The sequence below is a fragment of the Nothoprocta perdicaria genome, unplaced genomic scaffold, assembly GCF_003342845.1.
Source record: "Nothoprocta perdicaria isolate Ctin4 unplaced genomic scaffold, notPer1 scaffold_247, whole genome shotgun sequence".
NCBI lineage: Eukaryota > Metazoa > Chordata > Aves > Tinamiformes > Tinamidae > Nothoprocta > Nothoprocta perdicaria.
The window spans coordinates 18363-38337 of record NW_020455474.1 but is presented as its reverse complement, the minus strand read 5'-3'; the positions used below and the strand labels follow the sequence as shown (position 1 = coordinate 38337).

Genomic DNA, 19975 nt, shown 5'->3' with positions numbered 1-19975 from the left:
GAGCGCGGGCGCGGCGGGCGCCTCCGCCGTGCAGCTCACGTGCAGCCCGGCCGCCTGCAGCGCCTCGGCCGTCGCGGGGCCTATGGCAGCAAACTGAAGGGACGGCAGTCAGGGCGCGCACGCAGAAGATTTGCCTGCAGGTTATTAACTTGGCTACAGAGCCAGGGCTCAGGAAAGGTGACCGCTCATCTCGCCCTTCCAAAGCATTAGAACTCGTATTTCCACCAGAGAGGGGAAGGGAGAGCATTTTAAGACACCTCAGGTGGGTAACTGCCAACCCAAGCAAGACCAGCTCTGACTTYCCGTCACCAAGAGGGCACAGCAAGAGAGCTGGGCAAAACAACTGCTTAAGAAACTTGCCAGAGTAAAAGCTGCTGATTCTCTTAGCCTGCATAACCACCGCAGACCTGTCTCTGTGCCAATAAGTGTGCCAGTTTATATGCAAACTTATTTTCTTGGAAACAAAATGAATGTTTACTTTTCAGTTTTCAAGGCATTGCTTTGTCAGTCTTACCTAAAGCTTCTTAGAAATGAGCTGTTCTTGGCACATTAATTCTATTCAGACTGTTATGTGGCATTGGCGAGTGTCGCATCTCCCCCATTTTAGGGGTGCATAAAGCATCTGCAATATGATTCTCTGACCTCCCAATGTTTTCAAATGATTTTATGTACTTATTCTACAGTATCTGTATTAGTACGGTGAAGCAGGATGCAATAGAGCACTGTTCTCTTCACGCTGAACACAAAATAAAACCATTTCATTTCATTTTTTAAAAAGATCCAAATAGCCCCCTTTCTGCAAATCCAGATTCTGTGCCCGGTATTTCAGGAAAAGYCCTATTTTGATCTGATCCTTGAAATCACCACAGAGAGGTTCTCGTTCTGCAAGTTCCCTTACGAATACTCCCACAGAGCAGAACACATAGGACCAAAAAGATCTCTTGTCTCTTGAAAATACTCATCTCTCTTAATATAAAGTATGATTTATACTTGAAAAACTTACGTAGTTTGTGAGTTAATTTTAATTTAAAAAGGGATCTTAACATGCATGGAATGCTCTCTAATGCCTGAAGAATACCACTGTATTTATAAAGATCTATTTAAAGTTCTATAACAAGCAATTTTCACTTGAGTATGTAAAAATGTAAAACTTGATTATTAAATTAACCATTTTGATTGCCTCTAAATACTAATTTCATTATGGATGCAAACTACTGGAGCAGACAGTAAATAGGAAAAAATAATAAAAAAAAGCCTTTTATTACTGGTTCTCAAACCAGAATTTAAGCAGCAAGAAGCAAGAGGCAGAACAAGGGGTAACCTGGGTTTTCAGGGACATAACCCCAAAATGCCTGCCATTTCCTGCATAAACTGAAGGCTTGTAAGGGCTATAATGACCTTTTTATCCCTCTGTTGCCCAAGGTGAACAGTAATTTCACCATTTTTGAAAAAAATAACGTACCTTCACATGGTTGATAAAATCCCCAGAAAGCTTCTGAATGTGCTGGAGGCAAAACTTGACACCGGAGGGGCTGAAAAACACGATGCTTGCAGGAACTCCCTGCGTGAAAACAGGCACAGGTGAGAGCAGGTTTCTCGCAGTTCTAGGCTCTAGGTTTCTCTCAGTGGATCAGTACCCCTTCACTTGAATCTTTTCAGCTCTCTCTGTGGAAATGCAATGTTTTTCCCAAATAAGAAGCAGCTATGAAGACAACCAAAAGGGTTTCTTGGGATCTGCCAAACTCTGTGAAATGCACAAATTCGGATGTGCCTTTAATCAAATACTTCAGCACAGGAGCACACTGGCAAGCGTTTCGGAGCTGTCCTCAGTTTTCTGCTTAGCAATTAACATATACAAGTTATCTTTCTAAATCAATAGCATCACTTAAGAAGTAAAAAGCTCAGGAGAAGCTCGGAATTTTATTAGTGCTGTGCTTAAATKAGCGGCCCTAAGTACTAAAAGCAGCAAATAATAGGGGCTTGGAAAGTTCCAAAATGCCTATGTACTATTGACTAAATGTTATAGCTGGTATAGACCAAATTCTGTAAAAGCCATCCAGGAGCAGCAGGAAACCACAATATATAAGTTGACTGGCCATGTCACAGCCGTTCAGGACCTCTCGAAAAAGCAGAGCTTTGAAATCAGAATGTAGCTCAATGGGAAGTTAATGCACATATTTTATAGAGAGAAGCAGTATGTTTAGGCAGGCCACATGTCCAAGAAGTAAACATTGCTTTCTTAATAAATCCTAGGTATAACGTAGGCACCTACCAATTGGGAAATTCATTAAGCTTTAACAAATAAAAAACAACTATCAGTAGCTCCAAATCTTTACTTTATCCAGCTGAATGACATGTAATAGATGGTTTTAAAGAAGAAACATTAGTAAAGATTCTAGCAAAGACATCGTTTGTCACTGGGAACACTTAAAATGAGCTAATTACTATACTCATAAATGGGAATATCAGAGGGATATGTACAGCTGGTTTATAAGATACAGCAAATATGTCCAGTGATAATGCAGTGACACCAGWAATTTTTAATAATTAAGCTATTAAACGACTATCTCTCCTTAAATGTATTTTCTAATACGGTATGATCTAAAAAGCAGGCTTTTCAAGACTTGTTCAGCTCAAAGGACTAAACCAATCACTCCGAAACACAGATGTACTGTGAACACCAGATAAAATGAGGAAGAGAGGTGTATTTTAGACTTTGTMAGTGCCATAACAAATAGCTGAGGGACTCAATCTCTGCGTCTAAAGCTTTTGCTGAMGGATTTTCTTGGTAGCCATGAGGAAACAAAGACAGGCAAGACACCGTTGCATCAACACAGCGGTATCCAACAGACCACTGAGAGAGGAGTGTATTTTGCTATCTGTTACCACAGCTCCAAAAATCCCCCCCTTGCATGGGTGTCTCATACCTGCTGTGAGAAGTAGCTGCTCAGGGACTCTTGGAGGTGACGGTGCTGGGTGGTCTGGTACACGGTGACACTTTCCAGGGGGATACCTGGAACCAGAGCACACATTCACGGCTGAACGCAATTTCAGTGATTTCTCTTATTTCCATAAAACACTCAACATAATAATAGCGCCTGAACGAGTTATTTCAGGTGAAAAAGATTAAGAAGACAGAAAAAAAAACTTCTGTGAAAGATTCCTAGCTATTCCTAGAGCTTCAAGAATAAAGCAGCTGTAATCTGAGAACTTCACAYCATGTTGTGCAACCTGGTAAGCCTTTCAACATATAATTTTTACTATTCATTTTAGTTAACCATTTTAGATGCAGATTTTTTCACAGCAGACAATTAAAATGAGGCTCTAAGGGAAGATCAACCTTTTTCTTTCAGTGCTGTAGGAAGTACTTCTCTTTTGAGGGCTCCACAAGGGAAAAGAAGAGATGATGAATTAGGTTTCTCTCCTGTAAATACAAAAACAAAAGCCTGTAATTAATTCAAGCTTCTAATAAAGGATACACAAGATTTTAAAGATTTCAAATGTTGAGCAGAGCTGCAAATGCTGCCTGCTTCATCGTAGACCCAGCCCTAACATAACTGAAAACATTTGCAGTAAAACTGCATCTGCAGTTCAGAGGATGGAGGCTGCTTAGCATGTAAATTAAAAAATATTTCATAAATATAATAGGAACACGTTGGCTAAAACCATCTGAGAAGAGATGAACTACATTCCTATTGCCCACGCCATTCCACAAGSGAAAACAAGCCCCAGGCAGGTAACTCCTCCCTCTTCAGGACCGTGTCCTCCTCAGGGCTGTTTTTCCAACCTGGATCCCCATGGAGCACCTGCACCCCCATGAGCTGCCCCCAGCCACAAGCGACGGGGCGAGYGGCCGGGCACGAGGGCTGCAGGACTCCAGAGGGGAGCTCCAACCCTGCCGGACAAGCACGTCTTTCCATGGGGGAAAACAAACGGTTCTGCTTCCCTCCTGGCAGCATTTCCACCTGCTCTGGCCTCAGCCACTGCTCGGCTCAAAGAGGGGATTGTGGAGAAGGGTCCTCTGGGGCTTGGCTGCTCGTCACTTATGGGGACCYGCAGTCCTTAAGGAGTTTCTCATCTGCTGCAGAGCGCAGCAATTCCTAATCCCGACAGCTCTGACCTTAGGTAAAAGATGTTTTGCCTGTTGGGTCATACAATACTTTTAATTAATTACTCAGTCTAAGATTTCATGTATACTAATATTTTGTAAAGGTATTTCTTTTATAATCTTTGAGACATTAAAAGAATGCCCAAAAGCTCAATTCAGCATATAAGATATATATAACATATGCATATATGCTGCTTCAGTATACACTAAGAAAAACTCTATATAGAATTGTGAAAAATGTAACATRTATGATCTCAATTTAAGTCAAAGATTTTGGTACTTACTTGAGCAAATAAATTCAGCTAATTTTTCGGCATTTCCAGACTTTTCTCCTTGTGGAATAAGGCCAATTTCTTCCACTACAATCAAAAACAGCAAAGAAAAACTTCATTTGATTTTAATAAAAGCAATTCAGGTTTACTGTCATAGAAACATGTGAGCTAAAAAAAGGAGATCCAAATTTTTCCTAGTATGAAAATGTTTCTTTAAAGAGCAAAAMATCACAGCACTTAAAACTAATAACCTACTATAAAAGATTTGATTTTGGCTCTACACAGAAAAACAAGAGAAGACTATAATGGAAGGATTCTGGGAATAGCCAAGCTTGTCTCAGAGACTCTAAGATTCTCCTTTTAACTAGAGGAGGTAGAACAGGCCAGTGTACCACGTTTCTTAAAATCAGAAAGCCACATTATAATCCCTTTTATCCAATCTCATTTCCAACATGAGGTTTAAAAACAAATAAGAACTTTWTTTTTTTAGCTTAATTTTTTAAATTAGTTGCTATCACATTACAACAAAATTAATGAAAAAGCAACAGCCAGATCCCTAGCTGAAGTAAACACATATAGTTCTGCGTGTATAAAACTACCTATGTTGAAAATTATCCATGTATAAAACTCACTTGTATTAATTTCTTTAGCATCCTTGAAGAGCAACTAAGACTACTGAAATTACAACAAAAAGACAAATTTATCTAAGCCTTTTTTTTTTAAGGCCCCAGCTTACCTAGAGAAGCTGTAGCTTTTCCTACCACATACACTGGTTTGGTGCTCCAACTCTGTTTCAGAGATTTGGACCAGGCTGTAAAACATTTAAATTTAAGCATGTGACAACAAAATACAGATACTAAATGAGTATMTGAGCTGGTTTAAATCTGAAAATACAGATAAAAATACTAACGACTAGTACTACAGTAAATATATTAGCAAATCTAGATGTATAAATTGAATATTTGTTGCATTTTATCATTGTGTAAACAGCAATCTACAACATGTTATCAAACTTCCTGAAATTCTGAAATAGAAAGACCGAGGAATATAAATCTGCACTTACCTTCACTTTTACTATTCTCTTTTAAACATATCTTGATGGCTTCCAATGCTCTCGGGCTGGTAAAAACTAGGCCTCCATAACATTCTGGATGAGACAGCTGCTCGTCAGGAGATACAAGAGGAAAATTTACAAGTGAGTACAAAAATAAATTGGATCAATTCTTTAAAATCATTTTAAGAACAAAGATCCTTCAACAAATATCCAAGAAAGAAACAGGCAAATATGTAAATTGATTAATATCAGCAGCGAGGGTATTTATAAGATAAATACATAACAAATATTGAATTCAGAACTCAACCTGCACACATGACATTAATTCTGAAAATCTGTGGAATGTGGATAGTGAAGAGGGAGGGAAAAATACAGGAGATACTTCCAATTCATCCCCTCCATACTTCACTCTTGACACTAACATGTCTCTATCCACTCATTCAGTTACGGTAACATAATATATACAGAAACAGGAGGATTGTTTCACATAATTTTTCATCTTATTCAAGCCTGCAAGTAGGCTGAAACTATCCACTCTACATATAGTAGATTTGCACAAAATCCCAACAAGGGCTCCACGTTACTAATGTTTTAATTAAAAGGTTTGCATTTGTTTTAGGTTTACGCATATAAGAGGACCAGATGCTTGGCAACTGATCCACATAAAAGACTTGTAAATAAACACAGAAAGAGGTGCTATAAAGGGCAACAGCAATATTAAATCAAAATATGACACTGTACCTTGGCAATCCCAACTTAACCTCTGTTAGAGATATGACAACTGAAATAATATAAATCTTACCTTTTCGAATAAACTTTCAAGTGATATGAACTCAAATGACAGAACTGGAATCAATGTTGCTTCCAATCCATGTAAAGCTAATTCCTAGAGAAAKAGTTTACAGATTTGCTGAATACCTTTCAAACAATATTTTTTTTTCTTTTTAAAGTAAGGGATCCAGTCTGTACAAATACTTCTTCTCCCTAAACTAAAATTGTAAGGCATCTAATTTTACTAGTGAAACTAGTTTGGKTTTTTTTAGGTTAATACATACATAATGCTGCATAACGCTGAACAAACATTAGTAGAACTGAGGTCTTCTGTGTGTAGCTATTGAGTAGTTATAGTAGAAATCAGCACAGGRACCTAAGTGACAAATGAACTCCTAGTTCTGCAAATATTCTTGTATATCTTCTTAAGTCTTTACACCCAATATAAACTCCTTTGCAAGTAAGAAATACCCACAAGAATAAAATAAACAGCAGAAAGCACTTCAGCAACATGTRAACTGTTTCTCACATTGATTCAGCGTTAAGGTTCTCAGCAAAGTACTGATACTGAGACAGAAGTTTATTTGAATTAACACTGGTTATGTGCATGTAGATAAAATTATGATTACAAAACTTTTAATGGTTTTATTAGGAATTAACTCTCATAAAATGTCCTAAAAGTAAAATCATTCAAATATTCAAAAGAATGTCCCATAACCAAAATAATTCCTTCAATAACAGCCAATTTCCAGGCTTTTTTTTTCTTAGAAGATATAATTTCAGCTATCCACTTCTACTTCATATAATTTTTTCACTTGAGACAGGTATAATGATCTATCTTCCCGAACTGTGTAACACTATTATTTAATATTGAAATGACATAAATATTTACTTTTTTTTAAAAAAATGAAATATTTACTCACTTTAACATATGGATCTGGTCCTGAATCCTTGTCTTTGGGGTCCTTCAATAACAGAACCTTCATTGTTCACCTAAGAATTGCAAAAGAACTCTGAAACACAATAAGTGAATCTATCTAAATTAGATCTAGAGGGCTTTCTGCTGAACAGGGACTATAATAGCTCAGCTTCAAAAGCAGCCGGGTTACCAACAGAGGCCCTGCTCTCTATACAATGAGTAAGCAGTTACTGTACGTTCCCTGGGAACGAATGTCCACCCTGATAAGACCAACAAATAACACGCTGCATCTAGATGATACTGCTTAGAAACAACACACAGTGAAAGGCATCCAGGAGAACACATTTTACTGGGAAATGTTTTGTAAAAAAAGTAACCACCTCTGCAATGCTCTCACACAAAGCAAGAGAATAAGCCACTATTTATAACTCTTCTGTTCTGTTCTGCTCTGTTCCATTCTGTGCTAGTTTATATGCTAKTGTCATCATTACAGAAAGCAAGAGTTCATGTATCAACTGACAGAATTGAGGCATTTTGGTCTCACCCTTTTTCTAAGCATGTGCAAGGCAGTGTTTCAAAATTATTATTTTTTAAATACAGACATATGTATGTACACATTTATGCATTTATGTATAATACACATAACACCTTCATTGATACATTTACAGGATATAGGCAAGATTGAAATAATATCATCTGCTATTAAAATAGAAGATAATAAGAAAAAATGTAAGGTACAACTCTTCTTCAAAAGTTGACTCTGGTACTGAATTTGAAGATATAACAAATATAAAAGTAAGCAAATGGAATAAACCAACATAAATTGCTATTTTTCTTTAGTTGTGTGTTGTTTCCCTTACACATTACATTCCAGCAAACTCAGTTAAAAGTAAATAATTATGAATATTCAAAAGTGCAGAACATCTTAAATTTGATTCATCTGGATGAAATGCATTGCAATCTTCAAAACTTGATCAAAGAAGGTCCAGTCTGGGTTAAAAGTTTGGGTAAAAATATTTTCTTTGAAAAAAATGTCAACAACTTCCTTCATGTAGGAAAGGCTGCCTTAAATGTACTGGACACAAGAGGATTTGGTACAAGCCAGCASAGGTGATAGGAGCTCTGTGACTTGTGTTCTTCTATAGCTAGGTCTGAGAAATGCAGGGGAGGAAAAGGGCACCCCAAGGAAACCATCTCCYGGACCTCAAAGACCAGCTGTAAATAGCATTCTCATACTCTGGATTTTAAACTTCATTTTTTTTAATCTAGACTTTAGAATGTGGTTTCATAGTTGAAGATAATCTTTTCGAGCTCTTACCATTAGACTTTGACGTACTGATTCTCGGTGCACAAAACTGATACAAATGGGAACTCTTAGGGCTTTGCAGTTCTGAAAAATCAGGGCCTATGAAGGGACCTGTAAGGGTCAAAACAAACATTTTGTCTCAGACCATACACATCCCAAAAAAAAAAAAAAAAAAATTCAAATTTTCACAGTACAGAATTCAGCAAAGCATATCCGATTGCTTTCTAGAGTTACACTGCCAAAGCTAAGGTTAAAAATTGCAGTATACAACTTATTTTGACATTACTCTGATTCTTCTATATATTTTTATTATTTTGATATTTCAGCTTTTCATAACGTAAAAAATATTCCTAGAGACACTTCTGTGATTAATAGAAACAGACAGCACACGTTTGTAACTTAGGAAACTACATTTTTCCTGACAAGTACAGAAATGCTGTTACGATTTCTCAGTCACTTTAACATTGTAACAGTCTTTATTGTAAAAATCCAATATTCTTGTAAAAATACTTCGGCACACATTTTCATAACCCATCACTCCTTCCTGCTCCCAAAACATGTAAGTATATAGTTTATGTAGCTGATGAAACATTTATGACAGTAGGTAAATGACAGGTTTTTAGATGGAACTATAATGGTTAGCAACATTATGTTAGAAAAACAAATCTTCTGAACTGCATAACACAAGATAATAATTCTTCTTAGCAAGAGCAATTTCCCAAAGTATTGTAATAAACCCTGCAAATAACATGACAGAGTTAATTCAAGTACACTGGGGGAAATGGGAATCATAATTAATTTCTTTATGTAGTTAGAACTGAATTAAGTTCCTATCTAATGCTTTATTATTKTGTCAAGTAATGAATAATAACAAATGAGTAAACATCCATGCTTAACACGGTGACTTATACCACATTAATTCTTTTGTTTAGCTCTTGCATGAAAAATATACACTGAAACCAGACATAATTACAGATAGTCATAAAATATCATCAACTACTGCAAGATGCAATTATCTACATGTCCCTTTTAGRAGGAAATCACACAGGCTGTATTTTGGACTTAACTGTCTGACTTCCTTGAGTAAGTCTGTACATCCCTGGCACTCTSAGAAGACACTGGCTTATTTTCAAGTCTTCCAGAAGAAATCTTGTTTATTGACTTCAAAAAGGCACCACCAACGCCCAACAGAGAACAGAATTTGAGCTAGGGAATCCGTAAGCTTGTACATTCGTCAGGACCATTTATTTTGTCCTGCAGGCATCCTTCAGCTTTTGGTATTACTGCTGTTGCAAAAAACAGTGCCCTTTACAGCAGCTGCCAGTCTCCGACCACTGAATCCTTCTTCTGCACAAAGTTCAGACAGGTTCATGGAGCAGTCGGTGACAAGTGTGACCGAATRGAAGCTGGCAGGTTGTTGTCCTTCCTGGTTGTCTGCTTGGTTGTCCTACACATGCTGGACCACGCAGCCCACCCAAATCCTCTTCCTTGGGAGCTCAGCCCTGCCACGGCTGACACATGGGTGTGAGTGYGGGCAGAGCCATGTGAACAGATGGGCAGAAAAGATACCAAGCGGGGACAAATGCGACGCTCTCTAACCAGAAATGCACCAAAATACATCCCTAGGGTGAAGACAATGTAATGATGTAATGTGGAGCATTATCAGTGGATTTTTTTGTATGGAAAAACTTTCACACATGGTTTTATAACCTGCTGCAATGATGTTAGGATCCSACCACACTGGGCATGTTAGGAGAAACAACAGTATTTTTAACAGTTTGCTTGTGTCTCTGAGACTTTACCTAGGAATCCCTGCAAATGGCTAAAATGCATTTTCCAAAAAGATGGATTAGAATCARGAACAAACATTGCTTTAGAATCAAACAGCATTAAGAAAAAAGTGCATAAATTCCTGCATGCAGGATCTTCAATCATATCTGATGCACTCTCATGTAAGTACTTACAGTACCAAGATCCCTATATATTTTCTCAAGAGGGAAATTCACAAGCTTCTAAAAAAAACACACATAAAAATAATGTCTATCTAGAACAATTAATGGACTCYGCACACACACAAATGCTTCACATTCACAGCACTCAACAACAAAATTTAACATCCTCACATCTTCAATTCAAATATAAAGCTGATTATTATGTGATCTATAGGTCCCTCATATTATAAATAAGCAACAAAGTCTCATGTTAAAAGCAGCTTAGCAAAATTTGTATATAGCATTGTACAGAAAGTACCTCTCTGCAGGTCACTTAACTTTCATTTGAAAGGCTGTTCCCAAACTAATTGTGAACTATCTTTACACAGCACAGCTTCTAAAAAGAATTAAATGGGCCATTTCATTTCTTGCCCCTCTGTCACCCTGACAGCTGTAAAATATATTAACCATTTCTAATATTGCTTTGATTATAAGCAATTGTATATGGGTCACAATAACATTTGATCACCAAGTGTAAAGGGAATTGTCTGCTCTATCATAAACATAAATGGAGATGAATTATTGGACAGTGTGGGTGAAATATTTTTTTTCAAGACAAACTCTCAAAAATTCTTGTGCTAGGGTTTGTGATACTAAGGATTTCTTATCAATATTCTCCTACTATGATTATATGAGTTTAATAACGACAAATGAAAAAACAAACTACAGTATGTGCTGTTATAAATTTCAAAAATCCACCAGATTCATAGGGCATATAGTATACAGGTCACCAAATAACAATGTTTTGAGAAAACTTCCTGCTATTCAGGTGCCCATGCCACAAGAAGCAAAGGACTCAGGTAAAGTCTACTCRATATACTTTTATCAGAAGCAATTTTAGTAAAGAGAGTGATTCTTAACKGATAGAGCTGCAACCCCAAAACGGAAAACTTATATAGGTTACATCCTCAAGGAAGCAGTTTTACTACAGCAGGAACAGACTTTGTCAATCCATTTTTCTTTGATTCTTTTTCATTTGTCTTTCCATTGCGCACTGACAGCATTCCCTGTGAATCGGTATTATTTAGATCTAAGCTCTTCTAGAGCAGACACTGTTCTCAAAAATAAATAAAATAAAATAAAAATTAAAAGTACTTCTGAAGGCATTCAAAGAGGAGAATTGAGCTTTTACTGTTAGCAACCAGGAGAAATTCTGGGTATAGGGTCTTAGATGTATTTTGGGCTTTAGAAACACAATCCCAAGAGTTTAATACTTTGAAACTGTATATCCTTTTAAAGTATTAAATATTAATTTTTATTTTATTTTTCCCCCCACTAATCAGGCATGGATATTTAAACGGAGTCAGCAAGGCTCTGACATGAATGGTCACTCCTCCTGCTTTCAGTACTTAGGGCCTTTCAGCAGATTTTCCTGCGTTACGAGTATTTTGGTCTAAAATAAATAATAATTCCCGGGTGAAATGCGACATTATTGGTTGGACATGGGAATTACATTTTATCTTTTCTTAATGAAAGCTGCTCCCGCGCAGGCAGGAGATCTACCCGCCGCACTTTGACCCACGGCAGGCCCCTCTGAGGAAGCTCCATTTCCTTTAAGACAAATCGTGCCTACAACACGAGGAGGATGCCTCTTTTTTTATTCTTTAACCCTTTTTTTTGCCTTTTCTCAAGGCAAGGGGCACGGAGCCGCAGCCCCCGCGGCGGAGGGAAATGGCGGCCGCGGCCCCTCCCCACACGGCAGCAGCAGCGCGGGCCGCCCGCGCTCGCCCGCGCCTTGCCGCTTAAGAGCGGCCCGGAGGAACCGGGCACCCCTCGGAGCCCCGGCCCCAGCGCCGCCCCGGGGCCCTTCCCCGAGCCGCTGCACCCGCCGCCGCCGCTCACCTGCGCCCGGGGCCCGTGCGGCGGCCTTGGGGCGCCTGCGCGCCGCGCCGCAACATGGCCACGCGGCCCAAGCGGCGCCCGCCGCCGCCGCCCGCCGACGAGCGCGCCTCCGAGTCCGGCTCCGAGCCGGGCTCCGAGTCGGAGGCGACCTCGAGCGACTCGGACTCGGACGAGAGGATCGATGAGGTGACAGGGGCGGGGAGGGAGCCGCGCTCGCGGCGCGGCCGGCGCCATCTGCCCTCGCCGCGGCCTCCGCAATCTTCAATATTTTATATTTTCCTGCAGCATGATATGGGCTTAGTAACGTTGAAGTGTTATTCCCTTGGGACAGGTTTTATTCCCTTGATAAAGCGTGTATTAGCAGGGGTGCTCCTGCTTTGAGGCCCACGGTGCAGGGCCTGCCCTCGGGCCGCAGGTCTCAATTCTTTATTAAAGCTATATAGTATATCAAAACGTGTTGATTATCTATAGGGTGATATATGTTGAGGTAACTCTTATCAAGAATCTTTTTAAAATTAATTTTGTGTATTTCATATTGTTTTTTCTGGAACTTTTTTTTTTTTTTTTACAGACTTGTAGGTAAAGTGGGTGTAAGTTGCCCATGTGAATTCCTATGTGGGGCTAAAGGCAATCACTTAAATATTGCTATCAACACCAAATAGTCTGTTTAATTATCATTATGAATATGGAAAAGGATCAGAGAGGAAAACCCTCTCAAATCACAGGGAAATGGAATATTAGCTTGCGCAGCTGGATGGAAATGAAGACTTGTGGCACTATGAAACAGGCTGCTTCTCTAGGGTGTGGGGAGAAAATTGTGATTAAAAACTGTAACAACTGCTGGTGTTACTGAAGGATGGAAATAAATCTCTGATGTTCAGCAGTATTTGTCTTTATTTTGTTTTGTATGGTTCAGTTTCATTTAGGTTTCTGCCAAGCATGTGTTTGATATCCTGTGTTTTGCTTGTATACAGGAAGTGAATGTTGAATTTGAAGCGCATTCAATATCGGACAATGATCACAATGGGATAAAGAAGTTACTTCAGCAGGTACTCTGATGCTTTGTGGACTGGGTTGATGTTTATTTTGAGAAACAGCCTTTAGAAAGTTACACAAAGTCATCAGTTTGTGCTCTTTGTACTATTGATTCATAGTTTTGTGGGGGATGAGCTTGTAAAGAGCGTTTCAATAAATGTGCGGTSGTTTTGAAAACTCTAACCCGAAACTGGAGGGTTGCTCTTTCACAGTGTGTTGTCGTTTTCTGTCTCTGCTGTATTAGTTTCAGCCTAGAAATATTTGTGTTGCCTAGAAATGCAGAATGTTAGTTTGGGGAGGATTATGTAGTAAGCCCTTCAACTGTTTATTTTTGCTGTTYGGAGTATTACAATAAAGGATGTTAAATACTAAATTGAAAATAAAAATGATACAGAATATTAAATAGCAATTTAGAGAAATTGATGATATCTTAGTTCTCCTAAGTGGTCCACATTATGAAGAAGGTTTAGAACTATACTATTCTGTAATACTTGTTTGTTTGTTTTCCAGTTGTTTCTAAAAGCTCCTGTTAACATTGCTGAATTAACTGATTTGTTAATACAACAGAATYATATTGGAAGTACTATCAAGGTAGGAAAACTAAATCTCTTTTGAAAACAGTACAATATGTTTTATGTTGAAATAGCAGACTTGTGGCAAAAGTAGATCATTGCTTGGCTTTTCTTGAGCTTTTCCTTTCCCTTTCTATCAAAACTCTGTTACTCTGTGTATGTTAAGACTTCTCAGGTATACTTCCCTACTTTGGAAGCTGAAGAAAATGGATTTTAAATACGATGTGTCCTTTCCTTGTACAAAGATGCTCTTTTCTAAATATGAGCTATCCAATTCTAGGGCCTTACTGTAGATCCTGATGCAGAAGCTAATGATATAGTTCCAAATGCACCAACAAATTCAATGATGTGACACTTACATAACCTTGACCAGAAGTTAAGGTTGTGAAGTTAAGGTTCTCTGTGCAGATTTGAATGCAGAAGATGACATCTTCTGGAGAGAAATATCCTTTGCTCTAAGGAAGGGAAGCAGAATGCCAATGTGAGCTGTTAATTTTTTTTTCTCTTACTAAATAGCAAGCTGAAGTCCAAGAAGACAGCGGTGATGAYGATGATGACGATATAGATGAAGTCTTCGGTTTTATCAGCCTCGTAAACTTAACTGAAAGGAAGGTTGGTACTTCGCTAACTTGGATCTAGTCCTATGCAACTTCAGTCAAACATAAAGCTAACCATAGAATAGAAAGTTAAAGCTAGATAATTCTGTATTTCTTTACTTCCTTTACAACTTTTGAATTCTGCTGTTAGTGTATTGGAGTTTAGTTCATAGCTGCATTCCTGACAGTTAATAACCTTTGTTTGCCCTTAGCTTCGAGGTGGATAAATAATAATTTCAGAGAAATTATACAATGCTTTAGACAACTTGAGAAAAGTACCCATAGAGTTATTGAATATTCCCTTGAAGTTCGCTTTTGGAGGTTTTCTTCTTGTGTAAATAATTGTTCTGTGATATAAAGAAAATGTACCCTTTGATTCCAGGGTACACAATGCGCTGAGCAAATCAAAGAGCTGATTTTGAGTCGGTGTGAGAAGAACTGTGAGCAGCATGTAGTGGAACAACTGGATAAAATCCTGAATGATAATGCTAAGCCTGTGGGTCTCCTGCTGAGTGAGAGATTCATTAATGTACCACCTCAGATAGCACTGCCCATGCACCAGCAGCTTCAGTAAGTCTTTCTAACATGATGTTGAGCTATATTGTTTTCCTTCATATTTCTCCAGAATTTTTTTTWAAATAAAACTGCATGAAGAGAGCGTTACTGTACATTGAAGACATGAAAAGTTTATCTTTGGTATTCATTAATTTTAAAATATTCTTAGTCAAACTCTTTAAACAGAGGAAAACCCTTGAAATTATGTACTGCGTTACTAAAGAAACAACTGTTGATTTAGTTTTTCATACTGATGTAAAAAAATTTAAAATGATAATTGTTTATAGTATGCTGGTAATCAGCAGATATTACAGTTAGAAATCTGGTGTCTGCCTTGTTGCCTTAGAGGTATTGGAGTGTTGCAGTGGTAACATGTTTAACCTGAGGACAGATGACAGTTCCTTCTGGCTTTCCAGTGGTAGTGCCACCTGGAAGTGATATTGTAGTGTTTTTGCAGGAGAAGCCTCAYGTGGCAAACAGTCTGTAAAAGGATGCCATAAACAAAGATTCTGTTAGAGGCGGGGGCGGGGGGGAAGGCACTGGGCAGAAGGCAGTATTCATACTTTTAATGTTGACTTAAAGTATACTTACCATGCTTAAGTAGTAGGAATGCATATGGCAAATGATTTTTTTTCCTGAGATACTAATAAAAGAATAGAATGCATTACAAATATCCTTTTATCAATCTCCTTTATGCAGTGTTATATGTTGTGAGGTTTACTTTTGAGAAAGGTTGAAATTGTGTATGTAACCATTTATTTGCCTCTAGGAAGGAGATGACTGATGCACAGAAAAAAAACAAGCCGTGTGGAAAGTGCCACTACTATCTTCTTATCAGCAAGACCTTTACAGAAGCCACAAAGAGCAATCCTAAGAGAGGAGGAGGAAATAAGCAACAGGAGCAATTAATGTTTGCAAATGCAGAAGAAGAATTCTTTTATGAGGTAACACACTGGGTACTGAGAAATCAAAATACTTTTTGATGACGCTGCAAAGGGGAGAAAAAAAAATTCTCTTTAGCTTTAAAGGAAACGCTTAAAAGTTGGTTATATATCTTTACAATTAAATCCCAATAGTTTTATGTATTGAGCAAGCAAACTATTTTTGTTTATTGAAGAAAATGCTTTGTTTTTAGAGAGCTGCTGAAAGGTGTTCTCGGTAAGCACAAATTATTAAATTATCCCTCTGTTTTGGGATCAGTTTATCAGTATGCTATTTTTATAAGGTCACAGCTTACAGCAGAACTGTAAATATACTATTGCCAGGTTCTGCCTGTGGCAGCATTTCTATCTGAACAGTTCCCCAACGCTRTGAGAATAACGGGAAAATTCATGAGAGACTGGAAATAAGCAGAAACTGCAAAAGAAAGATCAGGTGCAATTTTCAGTGTCTCGGCCTAAAAGAATTGTCAGAATTCCATCTCTTTGGCTTGTTCTTATGACATTCATATGAATGGAAAAGCTCTCAGTCTTGCTGAAATTTTTGTGAATGAAACTTTGGCATTTTTACAGTGAATAGATGAGCAGAAGTGTGGGTCTTCAGCAGCATGTCCAATCACTTCTGAATGTTTTTTTACAAAGCTTTCAGATTCTTACTTAGTTAGGAAATGGAGCAGTAGTCCTCTTTAATCTGAATAATAAGGTATGAAAGACTTGCTAAATTGCTGTGTCAATTGCTGAAAAATAAGACTTGTAGGCATGTGAAATGCAGGTATCACCTATTAGCTTAAATAGCTTTCAGTAGAATTCGAGTTGAAATGATTCACATCACAAGGGGGTTTAAAGAATAGCAGCTCAGACAATAGATGGTAGCTTGTAAGGGTGCTGTAAGTTAATCAAAAAATTATCCAAGAAAAAATGCAGATGAATYCTTGTTTTGACATCTCAATCACAATCTACCATGTACGTCAATACTGAAATGAACAGATCTCTCTTCCTTCCCGCTACGTAGTTGGATTGTTGTCATAAAAACAGATGTTGAGACTTCATTCAGAATTTGGTGATGCAATGGAGTCTGCTGCTCTGGGAATTTTTCCCAAGAAACTCACCAGATGCAGAACTCTGCATCTGTGCTGCTGGTGAGGTGGTGTGGAAAGCTGTTTAATCCATTTCACTTTTGTAAACCTGTTTTTTTTAAAACTACTCAGACTACATCTGAGCTGCATTTTTTTTTCTAGATCCAAACAAGCCGTTATCACCACCTCCCTTTATTTTTTTGTTTTTGAACAAGCATATCAATATAAAGTGCTGAAACAGAGATGAAAATACTGCTTCTAATTTCCTAAGGGAACTTATATACGCAACTAGACTGGTACCAAGCCAAATCAAGAAGGGAAGATGTAGGAAATTAAAATGTAATTTGAAGTGCATAGGATTTTACAGTGTTCTTTTTTTTTTCAGAGCTTTAAAAAAAATTATTCCACAATATTATCACTGTGTCAAGAGCCTATTTTTCATTTTTGGAACTGCCTCCAAGATAAAAGTATTTGCACATGTATCATGTGGTTAATGGCAAGAGTTCTTCTGTGTAATCATTTGTGACAGTCTTTGTTAGTGGCTACAATAAGGCTGTGATTTCTGTTTTTTAAGAAGAAGAAAAAATTAAGTGGACACGTTTCTTTTAGCTTTAGGAAATACTATGTTAGCCTTTATTCACAAGTGAGTTTAGGSTTTTCCTGTTTCTGCCACGGCAATCTAGAGCACCTTAGTTTGAATTCTGTGTAAGCATGTTCTGGAAAAACGTGAGGACAGGAGCTTTTGGTTACCCTGTGTCTGTGGAGATCGTGTGCTAGAAGACCTATTTTTTATTTACCTTTGCTTGTTGTTTTTACCTCTGCTTGTTGTTTTGACTGGTGTTTTGAGGCCTGTCATCTTTTATATAAAATGTAATAATTTTCAACTCAAGTGCATAGATTCAAACTGAATCCAATATCCTCTATAATATTTAAAATGCATTTTTTAAATATACTAGAAAGATTGCTGAAAAAGAAAACCATATTAAGTGGGTCTCTTCCCTGGATGTATATGTGCAAAATTAATTAGAGGTAGAGTGTATATCCTTCCCTGATCATGCGAAATGTTGATTAGAATGCTATAAAATGCAGTGGGGCAGACACTTAGAGCCAAATGAAACAGAAAGATGTCAGCTCCTTAAAATGTTACTRAGTGAGCAGAAGATAAGCTCTATTATAACCAGCCTTGGAACTGATTGAAGGTTTAGGGCTGTCATTCCTCAAATTGTTTGTTCTTGAGCAAAGCCACTCCTTTAACTTGTTTCTTCCAAAAGTCAGTTTATAGCTTTGAGATACTGTTAGTAAGTAGCAAACCTGTAGGGAGACTGAACCTAACTTTCCTTGCAAAAAAAGGATTAATTTTTTCACTTAGAGGCTGAGTTCATACTTCTGAAATCAACTGGTGTGAAAGCTAGAAAGATTAACTGTGGGGTTTTTCACCTCCTTCCCCCCCGCCCCCTCCCTACCCACTAGGCATTTTGTCTGGGAAAACTAGTAAAAAGACTATCTATATGTTGTAATACATTTCACAGAAAAGATGAATATTTGCATTATAGAAAGTAACTTGAGGAATCATCTTCTGTAAATATGCCTTTCAGGGCTCTGTCATTTGGATGCTTTCAAGGACTTTTTGAAATTCTGCTCAAGATTCTCCTTAGYGCACATCCCGTGCTTTATCCAGACTGCTAATATTTAAAATCTCTACTGGCAATTTGAGAGAAGAAATTACTATTCTTACAAATAGGTTGATTTTTGGAACTTTAAGCTGCTGACCATGACAGCAGCAGAGCACACTCTGTCCTCTACAGACCTTCCRTACAGAACCCACACCAAACCACTGTGTTTATTGCAGGCCCTATTCTATCTGGAGACTCTTGCTGCTTCTCTTACCASGTTTAGGTTGAGCTACCAAATCTCATTCTTAAAGCTAGTGGATTACTCTTGAGTAAGTCTGCCATTCCTGAGCTTGCCYAAGATTTCCTGCCGCTTGGCACAATAACTTCTAAGGGCTCTGCTTCTTACTATGATAGAACAGTGTCTTGCTCTCTGCTAAAATACCTAAAACCATCCGTGGCAAGCAAGTACAGGGGCCATCGTTTTTTCTTCTCTGTCTTTTTTTTCTGATTACTTGTAATTATCATAAATCACATTTTAGAATAAATGCTTTTAAATTCTGCAGAAAAGTAGTTTAGGGATTTCTGGTTTAGATTGTTTTGGTGGACTTACTGAAAGGGGAGAAAAGAGGTTTTATTTTATAATATGCATGTCATTTTACTCTTGGTATGATGTACTATCATGCTGTTTTATTTAATTTTAATGCATTTGTTTTCTTAGAAAGCTCTTCTGAAGTTCAACTACTCTGTGCAAGAGGAGTGTGACACGTGTTTGGGCGGCAGATGGTCCTTTGATGACGTTCCAATGAAACCTTTGCGGACGGTTATGATCATCCCAGCTGATGGGATTCATGCAATTATGGATAAACTCAGAGACTATCTCTCACTCTAAGCTTTCCGGTGAATACTGTTTTTATAAAGCAGTGATGCAGAACTAGGACTTTCCAGTCGCTTCAGGAGACTGCTCTTGAGTTCAGTTTTGTGCTGCTCACGTTTCTTTTACACACACAGAAGAAAAGTAGCTGACAAAACTATCAATACCAATCAAATCAGTGTTTTAAAATGTCATTAAATRTTCAGTAAGAATTTGGTGTTACAAGGAAACTTGATGAACTGCTTTTTTAATAATTCTTTTAACAAAATCTCCATCATACGTTGTCGTTTCAGCGAACAACTCTCAACTCTTCTCCATAAGAAAATTACTTCTTAAAGTGAATATCTCCTGTTAAATGCCTTTATACCAAAAGTTCAAAATAATAACAAGGTTTAAAATTGRAATGTATATTGTATATCCGATTTTTATTCAATATATGATACTTGATTTTTTAAA

At 37.8% G+C, this 19975-nt stretch overlaps 2 protein-coding genes across 2 annotated transcripts; one reads left to right on the top strand and one right to left on the bottom strand.

Annotated features, from left to right (window-relative positions):
• Positions 1-1613: 1613 nt before the first annotated feature.
• Positions 1614-12301, bottom strand: UROS (uroporphyrinogen III synthase). The gene is made up of 10 exons (XM_026039962.1): positions 12264-12301; positions 8443-8541; positions 7129-7198; positions 6237-6320; positions 5444-5540; positions 5117-5191; positions 4393-4467; positions 3341-3424; positions 2928-3013; positions 1614-1665 (listed from the first exon to the last, which is right to left on the bottom strand). The coding sequence occupies exons 3-10, from the start codon at positions 7189-7191 to the stop codon at positions 1642-1644; spliced, it is 588 nt and encodes a 195-aa protein (XP_025895747.1). The 5' UTR covers positions 7192-7198; positions 8443-8541; positions 12264-12301; the 3' UTR covers positions 1614-1641.
• A 16-nt stretch (positions 12302-12317) lies between these two features.
• Positions 12318-19968, top strand: BCCIP (BRCA2 and CDKN1A interacting protein). Its single transcript, XM_026039960.1, has 7 exons — positions 12318-12449; positions 13238-13312; positions 13809-13889; positions 14387-14482; positions 14849-15036; positions 15791-15965; positions 19367-19968. The coding sequence occupies exons 1-7, from the start codon at positions 12318-12320 to the stop codon at positions 19535-19537; spliced, it is 918 nt and encodes a 305-aa protein (XP_025895745.1). The 3' UTR covers positions 19538-19968.
• Positions 19969-19975: the final 7 nt, after the last annotated feature.

Coding starts and splice junctions, on each gene's coding strand:
- UROS (XM_026039962.1), bottom strand. CDS start 7,191: ATGAAGGTTCTGTTATTGAAGGACCCCAAAGACAAGGATTCAGGACCA. Junction 5,541..6,236: donor TTGAAAGTTTATTCGAAAAG/GTAAGATTTATA, acceptor CCTGACGAGCAG/CTGTCTCATCCAGAATGTTA. Junction 4,468..5,116: donor AAAAGCTACAGCTTCTCTAG/GTAAGCTGGGGC, acceptor TTTTGATTGTAG/TGGAAGAAATTGGCCTTATT.